At 41.6% G+C, this 18,916-nt stretch overlaps 2 protein-coding genes and 1 pseudogene across 2 annotated transcripts; all 3 read left to right on the top strand.

Moving 5' to 3' along the window:
• Positions 1-452: 452 nt before the first annotated feature.
• LOC137062392 (zona pellucida sperm-binding protein 3-like) lies at positions 453-2,491 on the top strand. The gene is made up of 8 exons (XM_067433270.1): positions 453-1,040; positions 1,215-1,333; positions 1,410-1,513; positions 1,591-1,768; positions 1,902-2,019; positions 2,103-2,185; positions 2,258-2,349; positions 2,421-2,491. Exons 1-8 carry the CDS (start codon positions 504-506, stop codon positions 2,489-2,491), a joined length of 1,302 nt encoding a protein of 433 aa, XP_067289371.1. The 5' UTR covers positions 453-503.
• Positions 2,492-8,278: 5,787 nt separating this feature from the next.
• LOC137062390 (zona pellucida sperm-binding protein 3-like) lies at positions 8,279-11,502 on the top strand (annotated as a pseudogene).
• Positions 11,503-15,849: 4,347 nt separating this feature from the next.
• On the top strand, positions 15,850-17,883 carry LOC137062389 (zona pellucida sperm-binding protein 3-like). Its single transcript, XM_067433269.1, has 8 exons — positions 15,850-16,415; positions 16,607-16,725; positions 16,802-16,905; positions 16,983-17,160; positions 17,294-17,411; positions 17,495-17,577; positions 17,650-17,741; positions 17,813-17,883. Exons 1-8 carry the CDS (start codon positions 15,879-15,881, stop codon positions 17,881-17,883), a joined length of 1,302 nt encoding a protein of 433 aa, XP_067289370.1. The 5' UTR covers positions 15,850-15,878.
• The last annotated feature ends 1,033 nt before the right edge of the window (positions 17,884-18,916 follow it).

The following is an 18,916-nucleotide window of genomic DNA, read 5'->3' as shown; positions in this document are numbered from 1 at the left end:
TTGTCGTCAAACATTTCGAACACATTCTCCCTCTATTGAAAGATTTGCGCACGTCTCTGTCTCCATAGCGCCATCACAAGCCCCTACTGGCAACTCCTAACCACTTGAGAGACCTCTCGAGCTGTCTTAAATAACTGGGAGAGTAAGAGAGATTCTTAGCTTTAAGAAATTTGATAACTTGCTTTTATACTTAAGTTTGAAAGTAGGAGTAAATGTCATGAATTCTCAGCACTTAAGACTAAAATAGCACTTTGAGAAGCTTGATAAATACGGGCCCAGATTTTTTATTTTTTGTGCCAGTGTAAACGCAGCCATACCAAAGTGCAGAGTTTCACTTGGCAGAGCTGTGGATCCCAGAGATGCATAAACTCTACAGGTCCAGAGCAGAATCAAAGGTAATCAATTAAACTAAAAGGGGAGGTGACACCTTCATTCAAAGATGTACAAAATGGCAAAGCCAAGCACTGGTGCGTGTTGTGGCATTTGTGTTAAAGTTTGCTAGGATGGAGGTTCTAAAAGGTGTCTTAGTGGTGGCTGTGATTGTTGCATTTGATCTGCCTGATGCATGGGGAAGTTTGAGCTACAGTCAAAGTCCAAGAAGCATGGGGCCAAAATCCGATCCAGCTTCCAGAGGTCCTGCCCTTTCTCCTCCAGGGCTCTGGAACCCTTTGAAAGTTGCTCAGAGTCCTTTGGGTTCTGCCTCCAGAGGCCTTGCACAGGACCCTTTTGGCCTTCAGGAGAAGCAGCTGTTGCAGGGTCCAGTGAAGCCTTTGGATTGGAAGTATCCTGTCGTTCCCGAGGTGCAGAGTGAGTTGGCGGTGAACTTCCAGTTGAGGCAACCCGTGACTCCCAGCAGCGTAGCGGTTCAATGTGGAGAGAACCGGGTCCTTGTAGAGGTCCAGCAGGACTTGTTTAGCAATGGTCATTTGATCCAGCCAACTGGTCTGTCTTTAGGTGGATGTCCTGTTGTTGGTCAGGACTCTCAGTCTAAGGTGCTCATCTTTGAGTATGAGTTACAGGACTGCAACAGCGTGCAGATGGTAAGAACTCCTAAATCGTAATCAGTTTGTTCTAGTTGAGGATCTCCAAAATCCTGATGGCTGTTGTCTTTGTAATGCCAGGGCATCTGGTACAAACCTTTCTTAAAGGTTAATGGTTCACCCAATCATCTTTGTGAGGAACCCTTTTGTTTTAACTACTTCAATCTCTTCCAGATGAATGAGGATGAGCTTGTCTACACCTTTTCTCTTACCTACACCCCTGAGGCTCTTGCAAGTACTGCGATTACCCGGACTGAGGGTGCAGTTGTTGGTGTTCAGTGCCACTATCAAAGGTAAGTGACCTCTGTGCCTTTCACTGCCTCCCGTGCAACTGGGAGACCATTTAATGGGTCCCTTAATGAACCACAGGCTTCAAAATGTAAGCAGTAATGCCTTGAGGCCAACATGGGTCCCTTATGCCTCAACGGAGATTGGTGAAGAAGCCTTGGTGTTCTCCCTGAAGCTCATGATGGGTTGGTACAGGTTTTTAATAAAATAAATCTTTATCCTTGTGATTTGTGCCTAAAAGGTCCCCTTTTCTTATCTGTAGATGATTGGTCCAATCAGAGGCCTTCATACCTTTATTTCCTGGGTGGCGTTATTAACATTGAGGCATCTGTGAAGCAGTACAATCATGTGCCTCTGCGTGTGTTTGTGGACAGCTGTGTGGCCACTCAAGTGCCTGATGTGAACTCCCTTCCGAGATATTCCTTCATTGAGAATCATGGGTAAGGTTATGGCCCTTGGCGCTATAGGACCGTTTTAGTTGCTCTTTTTAAACTGTCACTGATGTCAACCAACTAGAAATGATCTGTGACTCTGAATGGATTCATGGGTTTCTCTTTGTGCTGACCTCATCAGGTGCTTTGTGGATGCCAAGGCTACAGCTTCCAGCTCCCGCTTCATGCCTCGGTCCCAGGCTGACAAGGTCCAGATCCAGCTGGAGGCATTCAGGTTCCAGGAGAGCTCCAGTCCTTCTGTATGTACTACGCATATCATGAGTAAATTCAACTTCTCTTCCCATCTGCTTTGGTTTTCTGACTTGTCTGTCATCCCTTGCAGATCTACATAACGTGTGTTGTGAAGGCAACTCTTGCTTCTGCACCCAGTGACGCTGAGCACAAATCCTGTTCTTTCACCAATGGGTACGTTGCACTTTATCTTATTTTAAAGCTGACTTTGCTCATCTTGAAGGTGGTGTCTTTGTCCTGTTGCAGGTGGTTTGCTGCTGATGGAAATGACCAAGTTTGTGGTTGCTGTGACTCAACATGTGGTCCTGATGGTGGAATTGCTGCTGCTCCCTATGGAGGTTAGTATATCTTGCTATTTCTAAGGTTGCTTACGATGTTTTTATTGCTCTAACTTGTTTCTTCTCTCTAGGTGTTCAGTGGGAAGGCAAGGCCACACTTGGTCCTGTGGTGGTTCAAGGGCAAAAGAAAGCTCCTCAATAAAACTGACATCAATTCTTGCTTGTATCTGACTTGTCATTTTCCTTCATGTCTGGTTTAACTGCTTTTGCACATTCTGCCACTGGTGACCCTGACAGTCCTTCTGTACCTTTGCAAGTCCCATAATGCATAAAACCATAGGCTTCCAGAAGTTGGGAATTTTAGACTCTGACCCATTTAAATACTGCTCCATGGTTAACTGGTATCTGTATTTGAAACAATCATTTTACAATATTTTTAGTGTTTAACGGCAGAATTCCGTATGAAAAACACTACCCACGATGCTCAAGAACCTGGCACGCAAATCATTGCAAGAGCTCTACAGGTAATGTTTTGTCCCATAAAGCACTGCAGACATGGTTGCATTGTGCTCCCTAAATTAATTCTCCTCAAAATGCTTGTTTGACTCATGCAGCAACACACAGACTGATTGCTGGCTGACTTAAGCAGTGCACTCTGGTTAGAAATTGTCTGAATGGAGATTGCGCCTATGCCATCAAAGTGCTATAAGCGACTCGGGCTACGTTTACACATGGGTGGCTACTGATTAAAGAAAGAACCAGCTTCCTTAATATAGTCTTGTGTTGAAGTTCATCGTACAAACAGATGCTGTAAGCAGTACATAAAGATTTACATAACAGTCATGCCTCTGAAACATCTGTGTATTTGACAACTATTGCATTTATTTCACTCCATCTGTGATAAAGTATTCAAACATTGTGCAAGCATCACTCTAGGAAGCAGAAAGTGTCTGACTTCATGTTTCTGTTTTTAGCTCCTTGCTGATCAGTTGCATTCAGACAGCTTGTAGTTGAACACGCCTATAGTGTGTGTGTGTGTGTGTATGCATATGACCCTTAGGGTACATGACAATGTTAAACCAAGCGGAAACCTCCCCAGTTTCTCTTGATGCCAGTACGGAAGTGACTTAAACTGCAATTCATTAACTGGCTGCTAGGGACAGGCTCCAGAAGGGAGCAGAATCTCATTGGGCTCCATGTTAAAATATCCAACTTTACAGCAGAAAAAAACATGTTTACAGCCTGGTAAAATTTGTGGTTTTGGTCTATATAGCAATTTTTCACCTTCATTACAACTGTGATGGGGGTGGATTTTTTGTGTAACACATTTATAATTATATAAAGCCTTAAATTTCTGCATAATTAAGGCCGTGGCCACTTTGAGGGACGGTTTGGTTTTCGTTTATCTGCTGTCTGTTAGTCATCACGTCACCTCAGCTCAGCCCAGCCCACGTCCTGCCGCTTTCTGTTGCCCGTTTTCTGTTACCCGGGAGTGTCAAGCTGGTAAGATGTCAACAGTCAGCTCGTCTCTACTTTGCACTTCAAAACTGCTCTTCAGAATCCTATGGGTGATGTCACAGACACTACGTCCATATTTTTTTTTTACAGTCTATTGCTGCGTTCCAGTTAGTTTGTATTATGCCCTTCACTCGCTAACTTCCCTTCGTCTTGATCACTCGGATGTGCATCTTTGCTTACGTTGCATGAGTGTCCACTACTGGTGGAATATTAGCAATGGACTGAACTGGAATGCCCTAAGCCCTTGATCACTTGGAATCCACTATTGAGTTGATTGATTGATTGATTTTTTCCTTCACGAAATTGTTTAAAGCAGCATTATATATGTATATAGTTGTGTTTGGGTTGTTATAAATGTTTTAAAAAATATCATAGAGTTGTCTGTGGTGGGGTAAATTAAACGTAATATGCGGTGATGTCACAATCACATTGCACTGTGGTATATGAAGCTGCCTGAAGTGTACATATGAAGTAGACTTGATCCCTCGGTCAAAATCAAGGGAGCAAGGGTCTCTCCATATAAACTTCCCTTGTCCACCTCACAAAGTGGGTTGCACTTCAAAATGGTGGTGGGGTGGAGTGGAAATGCTTAGGGTAGTTTGCAAGTGCGTGTCTTAAAGTGGGAGTGGAACGCAGCATATTTGTTAAACTGATCCCCGTTCACACGGATCTCTCAAAAAAGTACTAAACAGGCTGTATTATGCATGCCAGGCCAGTAGTCTGCGCTGAAACTTTGTCAAGAAACACCCACCAAACCCGAAATGCGCATATTTACATTTACATTTATACATTTAGCAGACGCTTTTATCCAAAGCGACTTACAACTCAGGAGTTGAGTATTTTTTTTTATTTTTTTATGTAAGATTAAGTGCTCATGGAAGAGATTAGATTTTACCTGTCTTTTGAATGAAGCCAGTGATTCTGTTGTGCGTATGGAGGACGGAAGATCGTTCCACCAACCAGGAACAATGAAAGAAAAAGTTCTGGAGAGGGATTTCATGCTTCTCTGTGATGGTACCACAAGCCTTCGCTCATTAGCGGAGCGAAGGCTTCTGCTGGGGGTGTAGACTCGTAGGAGTGCAGAGCTTGTGGAAGATCCATAAGCAAGAGTCAGAGCTTTGAATTTGATCCGGGCAGCGAGTGGTAGCCAATGCAGAGAGCTGAATAGAGGTGTGACATGAGCCATTTTGGGCTCATTGAATACAAGACGTGCCGCAGCGTTCTGGATCATTTGCAGCGGTTTGATTGCACAGGATGGAAGTCCAGCCAGAAGCGCATTGCAATACTGCCCTACAAAGGCAAAAGACCTTAACTCACTGGAGTGTGGAACTGAGAAAAATGACTTTAAAAGTTTTTTGTTGTCCAGCCAAATTAGTTATAGGTAGGACACTGGAAATCTGGCATTTAGATGTTTTAGTAATGACAATTATCTACATACACTTTTTTTTTACTCAAACTTGACTTTTGACCCCTATTTTGAAGTTACGGCACTCTGCCTTTGTATTGTCTGCAAAAAATGTGGAGTCATGCCAAGGCAAAAGGCAGTAACTTCCATATTATCAATATTTGGTTGCTGATCACCATTTGCAAAATCAATATAGTAACACCTTTATAAAATCTAATGATCATGGCATTTTTTTTTTGGATGATTTACAATTAATTATAGCCATCTTATTATTATTAAGGACACAATACCTCTAGTAAAGAGAATCTTCATTGGTGTGCAGCAAAACTTACAGGTTGATAGGTGACACTGAATTATATGAACAAGATAAGATTATTTCTAATGAGTAAACATTTGCATATATAATGCAAAGATATAAAAAAATAGAACAAATAAAAAATCTTGTAAAAATGCATGTGATAAATAAGACAAATAGCAAACAGTGCCGCTGGTTAATCAAGGGTTAAGTTTGGCTATCACGCTATTATATTTTGGCTAATGACAGCGCTGACTGGATCGGATTGCCCATTCATAGGCTAAACAGAGTAATTATTTATTGCAATATGTTTTTAATGTTTTTATCTAGTAAAAAAGATACTATAGGCTACACAGCTTATACTTTTACATCTTTGAATGAAAATCGCCAAGCCTAAAAGGACAACTTTTAGATTGATGTGACAGGAATAATTCTCAGAATGCTTGTGGATTAAACATCTCCGATGACGTTCATTGGCATGGATTTTATCGGTTTTACAAGAAAAGGTAGGATATATGGATATAATTGCAAACTGTTACTAGCCTACTGATTGTATGCGTGGTCGCACGCTGTCACTGCATTCGAGTAGCCTACACACACTCGTGCAGTGGGCAGCCCCAGACTGCCTGACAGCGCGCTGAGAGAATATTCTGCATTATGAAAACATGTATGACAGTACACAGGCTACACCGTAACTCAAACGCGGCAAACTTTAATAGACATTAATACAAAGGCGGGACACCATAACTGCATGTCGGTACCGTAACTTAATTTAGACGCATGGCTAAACAAAGGCAGAGTACTGTAACTCAGTTTGAGTGTTCTAAAACCAAGGCAAAGAGCGGTAACTGCTGTTACGGTTTTCTGCCTTGGTTTCTCCTGGGCTTTTGGAAGTTACTGTTCAGACAATCCATAATTTTCTCGAAAAAACAACATAATTGACTAACGATATTTATCCACATGATAAAGGAGGTCTTGAAAGTCCCAAAAATGTCAATAACTAATTTTCGACCAAAAACGAAGTTACGGCCTTTTGCCTTTGCACGGCAGAATAGTCAAGTCTAGAAATTACCAGGGCTTGGACAAGAAGCTGTGTTGCATGCTCTGTAAGGAACAGTCTGATTTCCCTGATGTTGTGCAATGCAAACCTGCATGACCGAGATGTGGTCTTTGAAGGACAGCTGGTCATCAAAGATTACTCCAAGATTTCTGACCGACCCTGAAGGAGTAATCAAAGATGAACCTAGACATATGATATCTGTTTTCAAAAGTTCACGTTTTTGTTGTTTACACAGACGATGGTAAAATTTGTGTTTTCAAGCACACAAAATGGCGTTGTGTAAATTAACCCGATGCATATGTTTTTAGTTGAAGAGAGACAAATGGCTGCATTTACACTGATCTTTTGACCATGTACTTTGTTTCTTTTTTTTTTTGTCCCACCGGTTTACATTCACTTTACTCATGACTGGTAACTGATATCTGTGTTTGCATTAATCTCCATCCAAAATGGTTCTGTTGGTGATCGCTTTGCAATGCAACATGGTTGACCCTCATGATTTGAATGGCGTACTAAAATGATTTTATAATTCACGTCGGTTGACCATTTCAAGCTTGGATAAGTTCAAATCTGTCATTGATGTTTGCAGCTCAATCTGACAGAACAGATAGACTGGATAATAACAGTAGGTCGGGGGGAATCTGGGCCCGTATTTATCAAACATCTTAGAATTACTCACAAGAACACTGCTAAGAATTGACTTAAGAGTAAAACAATTCTTGGCTCAAAGCTGCGCTTAAAAGTTAGTTATCAAGCGTCCCAATCATACTTTAAGTAAAGTGTAGGACTAAATCTTAAGTGCTAGTCTTAGAGTGGATTTACGACACTTTGCTGTGCCACAAATACTGAATAGATGTCCTTATTTAAGAATATAAAGATAAATTCACATTGAATGGTGAAATTCCTAAGAGGAGTTTACATTCAATACACATTTGACAATAAAGAGTTTTCAAGAGAATACATTATAATATACACATTTTAAATGAAAGATAAACATGTTTTCATCCATGTAATTCATTTTCTTTAAACTGGCGTGCTGTTAAATTGCCCATATATAGCCTAGATTTTTTTATATATATAATCAGCCACCATGGATTCCAAAAGAAAACCGACATGGCAGGAGAGAGAAACGATCGCTACTGCTTAATGAATTACTCGAACAGTGTTTTTTATTTTTTATTTTTTTTTTTATAAAACCCAACATTAACCAGTGCTGAAAAAGGTGATGTCTGCTCTGTCTAAACGATACTGTTTGATGAACTATTTGTCGTCAAACATTTCGAACACATTCTCCCTCTATTGAAAGATTTGCGCACGTCTCTGTCTCCATAGCGCCATCACAAGCCCCTACTGGCAACTCCTAACCACTTGAGAGACCTCTCGAGCTGTCTTAAATAACTGGGAGAGTAAGAGAGATTCTTAGCTTTAAGAAATTTGATAACTTGCTTTTATACTTAAGTTTGAAAGTAGGAGTAAATGTCATGAATTCTCAGCACTTAAGACTAAAATAGCACTTTGAGAAGCTTGATAAATACGGGCCCAGATTTTTTATTTTTTGTGCCAGTGTAAACGCAGCCATACCAAAGTGCAGAGTTTCACTTGGCAGAGCTGTGGATCCCAGAGATGCATAAACTCTACAGGTCCAGAGCAGAATCAAAGGTAATCAATTAAACTAAAAGGGGAGGTGACACCTTCATTCAAAGATGTACAAAATGGCAAAGCCAAGCACTGGTGCGTGTTGTGGCATTTGTGTTAAAGTTTGCTAGGATGGAGGTTCTAAAAGGTGTCTTAGTGGTGGCTGTGATTGTTGCATTTGATCTGCCTGATGCATGGGGAAGTTTGAGCTACAGTCAAAGTCCAAGAAGCATGGGGCCAAAATCCGATCCAGCTTCCAGAGGTCCTGCCCTTTCTCCTCCAGGGCTCTGGATAGTGATGGCCAAATGAGGCTTCCTGAACCACTGAGGCTTTCCAGCCCATTGGTTCACCAAAAGGTTCATTTACCTGAAGCCTCATGAAACAGTGTGCTCCCTAGTGACACCTGCTGTGCAAAGCAATGCATCGCACACAAATCTATTCATCCTGAGCAACCAAATTGTCATAGTGTGGGCACACCCTTTTTCTATTGCCTGTGTATTAATAAAGTATTTTACTCTGCTTGTATTAACCTATGCACACACAACTCACACAAACACACAACTTTGTGTTCAACTATTCAGTAGTTCTTTGGGTTAGTGATGAGTGAATGCCCAGAATGATTGTAAATAAATTATTGTGAGTGCAGTGCTTATGGGACTGGAATTGTGGAACAGCAAACTGCAACAGGGATGGGAAAGCTTTCCCTAATACAGTCTAGTCTTATAATAATATTATTAATAATAATAATAATAATAATAGCAATAATATATATATATATATATATATATATATATATATATATATATATATATATATATATATATATATATATATATATATATATATATAATAATAACACTAGGCCTACTAATATATATATATATATATATATATATATATATATATATATATATATATATATATATATATATATATATATATTATATGGGTGATTCTTCAATTGGGGGAACTTTTATGTCCCCGGGTTATACATTCATGTTAAAAATATATATAATATATATTATAATTATAATTACGTAGTATACACACTACTAGATATACAACTAGATATAGGCTAATTTACTCTATTAATCTACTGAACTATGTATAATTTACTCTAATAATCTACTAAACTAAGTATAATGTAATATAATATATAATACAAGCTATGATATATAATGATATCGCTACTATACAACCAACACCTCAACACCAATGCAAATGCCTACTGCAAACCCCACAAGAGCCGCGAGGTTTCGAACCACTTTTATCCGAAAGCGATACTCCGAATGAAGCAATGACGTATTCAAAAGAAAACGAGGCCTCGTTTGTCATCGTCACGTGATTTTCACAGAAACGATACAAGCCTCGAATCGGGGCTTCATCTGGAACGCCCCTTTTTGCTCGACACAAGCTCCGGAGCCTCGCTTCAGATGTCCCATCACTAGCTCTGGAACCCTTTGAAAGTTGCTCAGAGTCCTTTGGGTTCTGCCTCCAGAGGCCTTGCACAGGACCCTTTTGGCCTTCAGGAGAAGCAGCTGTTGCAGGGTCCAGTGAAGCCTTTGGATTGGAAGTATCCTGTCGTTCCCGAGGTGCAGAGTGAGTTGGCGGTGAACTTCCAGTTGAGGCAACCCGTGACTCCCAGCAGCGTAGCGGTTCAATGTGGAGAGAACCGGGTCCTTGTAGAGGTCCAGCAGGACTTGTTTAGCAATGGTCATTTGATCCAGCCAACTGGTCTGTCTTTAGGTGGATGTCCTGTTGTTGGTCAGGACTCTCAGTCTAAGGTGCTCATCTTTGAGTATGAGTTACAGGACTGCAACAGCGTGCAGATGGTAAGAACTCCTAAATCGTAATCAGTTTGTTCTAGTTGAGGATCTCCAAAATCCTCAAAGAGTGTCAGTTCACATGGCTGTTGTCTTTGTAATGCCAGGGCATCTGGTACAAACCTTTCTTAAAGGTTAATGGTTCACCCAATCATCTTTGTGAGGAACCCTTTTGTTTTAACTACTTCAATCTCTTCCAGATGAATGAGGATGAGCTTGTCTACACCTTTTCTCTTACCTACACCCCTGAGGCTCTTGCAAGTACTGCGATTACCCGGACTGAGGGTGCAGTTGTTGGTGTTCAGTGCCACTATCAAAGGTAAGTGACCTCTGTGCCTTTCACTGCCTCCCGTGCAACTGGGAGACCATTTAATGGGTCCCTTAATGAACCACAGGCTTCAAAATGTAAGCAGTAATGCCTTGAGGCCAACATGGGTCCCTTATGCCTCAACGGAGATTGGTGAAGAAGCCTTGGTGTTCTCCCTGAAGCTCATGATGGGTTGGTACAGGTTTTTAATAAAATAAATCTTTATCCTTGTGATTTGTGCCTAAAAGGTCCCCTTTTCTTATCTGTAGATGATTGGTCCAATCAGAGGCCTTCATACCTTTATTTCCTGGGTGGCGTTATTAACATTGAGGCATCTGTGAAGCAGTACAATCATGTGCCTCTGCGTGTGTTTGTGGACAGCTGTGTGGCCACTCAAGTGCCTGATGTGAACTCCCTTCCGAGATATTCCTTCATTGAGAATCATGGGTAAGGTTATGGCCCTTGGCGCTATAGGACCGTTTTAGTTGCTCTTTTTAAACTGTCACTGATGTCAACCAACTAGAAATGATCTGTGACTCTGAATGGATTCATGGGTTTCTCTTTGTGCTGACCTCATCAGGTGCTTTGTGGATGCCAAGGCTACAGCTTCCAGCTCCCGCTTCATGCCTCGGTCCCAGGCTGACAAGGTCCAGATCCAGCTGGAGGCATTCAGGTTCCAGGAGAGCTCCAGTCCTTCTGTATGTACTACGCATATCATGAGTAAATTCAACTTCTCTTCCCATCTGCTTTGGTTTTCTGACTTGTCTGTCATCCCTTGCAGATCTACATAACGTGTGTTGTGAAGGCAACTCTTGCTTCTGCACCCAGTGACGCTGAGCACAAATCCTGTTCTTTCACCAATGGGTACGTTGCACTTTATCTTATTTTAAAGCTGACTTTGCTCATCTTGAAGGTGGTGTCTTTGTCCTGTTGCAGGTGGTTTGCTGCTGATGGAAATGACCAAGTTTGTGGTTGCTGTGACTCAACATGTGGTCCTGATGGTGGAATTGCTGCTGCTCCCTATGGAGGTTAGTATATCTTGCTATTTCTAAGGTTGCTTACGATGTTTTTATTGCTCTAACTTGTTTCTTCTCTCTAGGTGTTCAGTGGGAAGGCAAGGCCACACTTGGTCCTGTGGTGGTTCAAGGGCAAAAGAAAGCTCCTCAATAAAACTGACATCAATTCTTGCTTGTATCTGACTTGTCATTTTCCTTCATGTCTGGTTTAACTGCTTTTGCACATTCTGCCACTGGTGACCCTGACAGTCCTTCTGTACCTTTGCAAGTCCCATAATGCATAAAACCATAGGCTTCCAGAAGTTGGGAATTTTAGACTCTGACCCATTTAAATACTGCTCCATGGTTAACTGGTATCTGTATTTGAAACAATCATTTTACAATATTTTTAGTGTTTAACGGCAGAATTCCGTATGAAAAACACTACCCACGATGCTCAAGAACCTGGCACGCAAATCATTGCAAGAGCTCTACAGGTAATGTTTTGTCCCATAAAGCACTGCAGACATGGTTGCATTGTGCTCCCTAAATTAATTCTCCTCAAAATGCTTGTTTGACTCATGCAGCAACACACAGACTGATTGCTGGCTGACTTAAGCAGTGCACTCTGGTTAGAAATTGTCTGAATGGAGATTGCGCCTATGCCATCAAAGTGCTATAAGCGACTCGGGCTACGTTTACACATGGGTGGCTACTGATTAAAGAAAGAACCAGCTTCCTTAATATAGTCTTGTGTTGAAGTTCATCGTACAAACAGATGCTGTAAGCAGTACATAAAGATTTACATAACAGTCATGCCTCTGAAACATCTGTGTATTTGACAACTATTGCATTTATTTCACTCCATCTGTGATAAAGTATTCAAACATTGTGCAAGCATCACTCTAGGAAGCAGAAAGTGTCTGACTTCATGTTTCTGTTTTTAGCTCCTTGCTGATCAGTTGCATTCAGACAGCTTGTAGTTGAACACGCCTATAGTGTGTGTGTGTGTGTGTATGCATATGACCCTTAGGGTACATGACAATGTTAAACCAAGCGGAAACCTCCCCAGTTTCTCTTGATGCCAGTACGGAAGTGACTTAAACTGCAATTCATTAACTGGCTGCTAGGGACAGGCTCCAGAAGGGAGCAGAATCTCATTGGGCTCCATGTTAAAATATCCAACTTTACAGCAGAAAAAAACATGTTTACAGCCTGGTAAAATTTGTGGTTTTGGTCTATATAGCAATTTTTCACCTTCATTACAACTGTGATGGGGGTGGATTTTTTGTGTAACACATTTATAATTATATAAAGCCTTAAATTTCTGCATAATTAAGGCCGTGGCCACTTTGAGGGACGGTTTGGTTTTCGTTTATCTGCTGTCTGTTAGTCATCACGTCACCTCAGCTCAGCCCAGCCCACGTCCTGCCGCTTTCTGTTGCCCGTTTTCTGTTACCCGGGAGTGTCAAGCTGGTAAGATGTCAACAGTCAGCTCGTCTCTACTTTGCACTTCAAAACTGCTCTTCAGAATCCTATGGGTGATGTCACAGACACTACGTCCATATTTTTTTTTTACAGTCTATTGCTGCGTTCCAGTTAGTTTGTATTATGCCCTTCACTCGCTAACTTCCCTTCGTCTTGATCACTCGGATGTGCATCTTTGCTTACGTTGCATGAGTGTCCACTACTGGTGGAATATTAGCAATGGACTGAACTGGAATGCCCTAAGCCCTTGATCACTTGGAATCCACTATTGAGTTGATTGATTGATTGATTTTTTCCTTCACGAAATTGTTTAAAGCAGCATTATATATGTATATAGGTGTGTTTGGGTTGTTATAAATGTTTTTAAAAATATCATAGAGTTGTCTGTGGTGGGGTAAATTAAACGTAATATGCGGTGATGTCACAATCACATTGCACTGTGGTATATGAAGCTGCCTGAAGTGTACATATGAAGTAGACTTGATCCCTCGGTCAAAATCAAGGGAGCAAGGGTCTCTCCATATAAACTTCCCTTGTCCACCTCACAAAGTGGGTTGCACTTCAAAATGGTGGTGGGGTGGAGTGGAAATGCTTAGGGTAGTTTGCAAGTGCGTGTCTTAAAGTGGGAGTGGAACGCAGCATATTTGTTAAACTGATCCCCGTTCACACGGATCTCTCAAAAAAGTACTAAACAGGCTGTATTATGCATGCCAGGCCAGTAGTCTGCGCTGAAACTTTGTCAAGAAACACCCACCAAACCCGAAATGCGCATATTTACATTTACATTTATACATTTAGCAGACGCTTTTATCCAAAGCGACTTACAACTCAGGAGTTGAGTATTTTTTTTTATTGTTTTATGTAAGATTAAGTGCTCATGGAAGAGATTAGATTTTACCTGTCTTTTGAATGAAGCCAGTGATTCTGTTGTGCGTATGGAGGACGGAAGATCGTTCCACCAACCAGGAACAATGAAAGAAAAAGTTCTGGAGAGGGATTTCATGCTTCTCTGTGATGGTACCACAAGCCTTCGCTCATTAGCGGAGCGAAGGCTTCTGCTGGGGGTGTAGACTCGTAGGAGTGCAGAGCTTGTGGAAGATCCATAAGCAAGAGTCAGAGCTTTGAATTTGATCCGGGCAGCGAGTGGTAGCCAATGCAGAGAGCTGAATAGAGGTGTGACATGAGCCATTTTGGGCTCATTGAATACAAGACGTGCCGCAGCGTTCTGGATCATTTGCAGCGGTTTGATTGCACAGGATGGAAGTCCAGCCAGAAGCGCATTGCAATAGTCAAGTCTAGAAATTACCAGGGCTTGGACAAGAAGCTGTGTTGCATGCTCTGTAAGGAACAGTCTGATTTCCCTGATGTTGTGCAATGCAAACCTGCATGACCGAGATGTGGTCTTTGAAGGACAGCTGGTCATCAAAGATTACTCCAAGATTTCTGACCGACCCTGAAGGAGTAATCAAAGATGAACCTAGACATATGATATCTGTTTTCAAAAGTTCACGTTTTTGTTGTTTACACAGACGATGGTAAAATTTGTGTTTTCAAGCACACAAAATGGCGTTGTGTAAATTAACCCGATGCATATGTTTTTAGTTGAAGAGAGACAGATGGCTGCATTTACACTGATCTTTTGACCATGTACTTTGTTTCTTTTTTTTTTTTGTCCCACCGGTTTACATTCACTTTACTCATGACTGGTAACTGATATCTGTGTTTGCATTAATCTCCATCCAAAATGGTTCTGTTGGTGATCGCTTTGCAATGCAACATGGTTGACCCTCATGATTTGAATGGCGTACTAAAATGATTTTATAATTCACGTCGGTTGACCATTTCAAGCTTGGATAAGTTCAAATCTGTCATTGATGTTTGCAGCTCAATCTGACAGAACAGATAGACTGGATAATAACAGTAGGTCGGGGGGAATCTGGGCCCGTATTTATCAAACATCTTAGAATTACTCACAAGAACACTGCTAAGAATTGACTTAAGAGTAAAACAATTCTTGGCTCAAAGCTGCGCTTAAAAGTTAGTTATCAAGCGTCCCAATCATACTTTAAGTAAAGTGTAGGACTAAATCTTAAATGCTAGTCTTAGTGTGGATTTACGACACTTTGCTGTGCCACAAATACTGAATAGATGTCCTTATTTAAGAATATAAAGATAAATTCACATTGAATGGTGAAATTCCTAAGAGGAGTTTACATTCAATACACATTTGACAATAAAGAGTTTTCAAGAGAATACATTATAATATACACATTTTAAATGAAAGATAAACATGTTTTCATCCATGTAATTCATTGTCTTTAAACTGGCGTGCTGTTAAATTGCCCATATATAGCCTAGATTTTTTTATATATATAATCAGCCACCATGGATTCCAAAAGAAAACCGACATGGCAGGAGAGAGAAACGATCGCTACTGCTTGCTGAATTACTCGAACAGTGTTTTTATTTTTATTTTTATTTTTTTTATAAAACCCAACATTAACCAGTGCTGAAAAAGATGATGTCTGCTCTGTCTAAACGATACTGTTTGATGAACTATTTGTCGTCAAACATTTCGAACACTTTCTTCCTCTATTGAAAGATTTGCGCACGTCTCTGTCTCCATAGCGCCATCACAAGCCCCTACTGGCAACTCCTAACCACTTGAGAGACCTCTCGAGCTGTCTTAAATAACTGGGAGAGTAAGAGAGATTCTTAGCTTTAAGAAATTTGATAACTTGCTTTTATACTTAAGTTTGAAAGTAGGAGTAAATGTCATGAATTCTCAGCACTTAAGACTAAAATAGCACTTTGAGAAGCTTGATAAATACGGGCCCAGATTTTTTATTTTTTGTGCCAGTGTAAACGCAGCCATACCAAAGTGCAGAGTTTCACTTGGCAGAGCTGTGGATCCCAGAGATGCATAAACTCTACAGGTCCAGAGCAGAATCAAAGGTAATCAATTAAACTAAAAGGGGAGGTGACACCTTCATTCAAAGATGTACAAAATGGCAAAGGCAAGCACTGGTGCGTGTTGTGGCATTTGTGTTAAAGTTTGCTAGGATGGAGGTTCTAAAAGGTGTCTTAGTGGTGGCTGTGATTGTTGCATTTGATCTGCCTGATGCATGGGGAAGTTTGAGCTACAGTCAAAGTCCAAGAAGCATGGGGCCAAAATCCGATCCAGCTTCCAGAGGTCCTGCCCTTTCTCCTCCAGGGCTCTGGAACCCTTTGAAAGTTGCTCAGAGTCCTTTGGGTTCTGCCTCCAGAGGCCTTGCACAGGACCCTTTTGGCCTTCAGGAGAAGCAGCTGTTGCAGGGTCCAGTGAAGCCTTTGGATTGGAAGTATCCTGTCGTTCCCGAGGTGCAGAGTGAGTTGGCGGTGAACTTCCAGTTGAGGCAACCCGTGACTCCCAGCAGCGTAGCGGTTCAATGTGGAGAGAACCGGGTCCTTGTAGAGGTCCAGCAGGACTTGTTTAGCAATGGTCATTTGATCCAGCCAACTGGTCTGTCTTTAGGTGGATGTCCTGTTGTTGGTCAGGACTCTCAGTCTAAGGTGCTCATCTTTGAGTATGAGTTACAGGACTGCAACAGCGTGCAGATGGTAAGAACTCCTAAATCGTAATCAGTTTGTTCTAGTTGAGGATCTCCAAAATCCTCAAAGAGTGTCAGTTCACATGGCTGTTGTCTTTGTAATGCCAGGGCATCTGGTACAAACCTGTCTTAAAGGTTAATGGTTCACCCAATCATCTTTGTGAGGAACCCTTTTGTTTTAACTACTTCAATCTCTTCCAGATGAATGAGGATGAGCTTGTCTACACCTTTTCTCTTACCTACACCCCTGAGGCTCTTGCAAGTACTGCGATTACCCGGACTGAGGGTGCAGTTGTTGGTGTTCAGTGCCACTATCAAAGGTAAGTGACCTCTGTGCCTTTCACTGCCTCCCGTGCAACTGGGAGACCATTTAATGGGTCCCTTAATGAACCACAGGCTTCAAAATGTAAGCAGTAATGCCTTGAGGCCAACATGGGTCCCTTATGCCTCAACGGAGATTGGTGAAGAAGCCTTGGTGTTCTCCCTGAAGCTCATGATGGGTTGGTACAGGTTTTTAATAAAATAAATCTTTATCCTTGTGATTTGTGCCTAAAAGGTCCCCTTTTCTTATCTGTAGATGATTGGTCCAATCAGAGGCCTTCATACCTTTATTTCCTGGGTGGCGTTATTAACATTGAGGCATCTGTGAAGCAGTACAATCATGTGCCTCTGCGTGTGTTTGTGGACAGCTGTGTGGCCACTCAAGTGCCTGATGTGAACTCCCTTCCGAGATATTCCTTCATTGAGAATCATGGGTAAGGTTATGGCCCTTGGCGCTATAGGACAGTTTTAGTTGCTCTTTTTAAACTGTCACTGATGTCAACCAACTAGAAATGATCTGTGACTCTGAATGGATTCATGGGTTTCTCTTTGTGCTGACCTCATCAGGTGCTTTGTGGATGCCAAGGCTACAGCTTCCAGCTCCCGCTTCATGCCTCGGTCCCAGGCTGACAAGGTCCAGATCCAGCTGGAGGCATTCAGGTTCCAGGAGAGCTCCAGTCCTTCTGTATGTACTACGCATATCATGAGTAAATTCAACTTCTCTTCCCATCTGCTTTGGTTTTCTGACTTGTCTGTCATCCCTTGCAGATCTACATAACGTGTGTTGTGAAGGCAACTCTTGCTTCTGCACCCAGTGACGCTGAGCACAAATCCTGTTCTTTCACCAATGGGTACGTTGCACTTTATCTTATTTTAAAGCTGACTTTGCTCATCTTGAAGGTGGTGTCTTTGTCCTGTTGCAGGTGGTTTGCTGCTGATGGAAATGACCAAGTTTGTGGTTGCTGTGACTCAACATGTGGTCCTGATGGTGGAATTGCTGCTGCTCCCTATGGAGGTTAGTATATCTTGCTATTTCTAAGGTTGCTTACGATGTTTTTATTGCTCTAACTTGTTTCTTCTCTCTAGGTGTTCAGTGGGAAGGCAAGGCCACACTTGGTCCTGTGGTGGTTCAAGGGCAAAAGAAAGCTCCTCAATAAAACTGACATCAATTCTTGCTTGTATCTGACTTGTCATTTTCCTTCATGTCTGGTTTAACTGCTTTTGCACATTCTGCCACTGGTGACCCTGACAGTCCTTCTGTACCTTTGCAAGTCCCATAATGCATAAAACCATAGGCTTCCAGAAGTTGGGAATTTTAGACTCTGACCCATTTAAATACTGCTCCATGGTTAACTGGTATCTGTATTTGAAACAATCATTTTACAATATTTTTAGTGTTTAACGGCAGAATTCCGTATGAAAAACACTACCCACGATGCTCAAGAACCTGGCACGCAAATCATTGCAAGAGCTCTACAGGTAATGTTTTGTCCCATAAAGCACTGCAGACATGGTTGCATTGTGCTCCCTAAATTAATTCTCCTCAAAATGCTTGTTTGACTCATGCAGCAACACACAGACTGATTGCTGGCTGACTTAAGCAGTGCACTCTGGTTAGAAATTGTCTGAATGGAGATTGCGCCTATGCCATCAAAGTGCTATAAGCGACTCGGGCTACGTTTACACATGGGTGGCTACTGATTAAAGAAAGAACCAGCTTCCTTAATATAGTCTTGTGTTGAAGTTCATCGTACAAACAGATGCTGTAAGCAGTACATAAAGATTTACATAACAGTCATGCCTCTGAAACATCTGTGTATTTGACAACTATTGCATTTATTTCACTCCATCTGTGATAAAGTATTCAAACATTGTGCAAGCATCACTCTAGGAAGCAGAAAGTGTCTGACTTCATGTTTCTGTTTTTAGCTCCTTGCTGATCAGTTGCATTCAGACAGCTTGTAGTTGAACACGCCTATAGTGTGTGTGTGTGTGTGTATGCATATGACCCTTAGGGTACATGACAATGTTAAACCAAGCGGAAACCTCCCCAGTTTCTCTTGATGCCAGTACGGAAGTGACTTAAACTGCAATTCATTAACTGGCTGCTAGGGACAGGCTCCAGAAGGGAGCAGAATCTCATTGGGCTCCATGTTAAAATATCCAACTTTACAGCAGAAAAAAACATGT

The sequence above is a fragment of the Pseudorasbora parva genome, chromosome 23 (genome assembly GCF_024679245.1).
Source record: "Pseudorasbora parva isolate DD20220531a chromosome 23, ASM2467924v1, whole genome shotgun sequence".
NCBI classification, from domain to species: Eukaryota; Metazoa; Chordata; class Actinopteri; order Cypriniformes; family Gobionidae; genus Pseudorasbora; species Pseudorasbora parva.
Note: the sequence above shows the minus strand (reverse complement) of the source record. Positions and strands in the feature narration are given on the sequence as shown.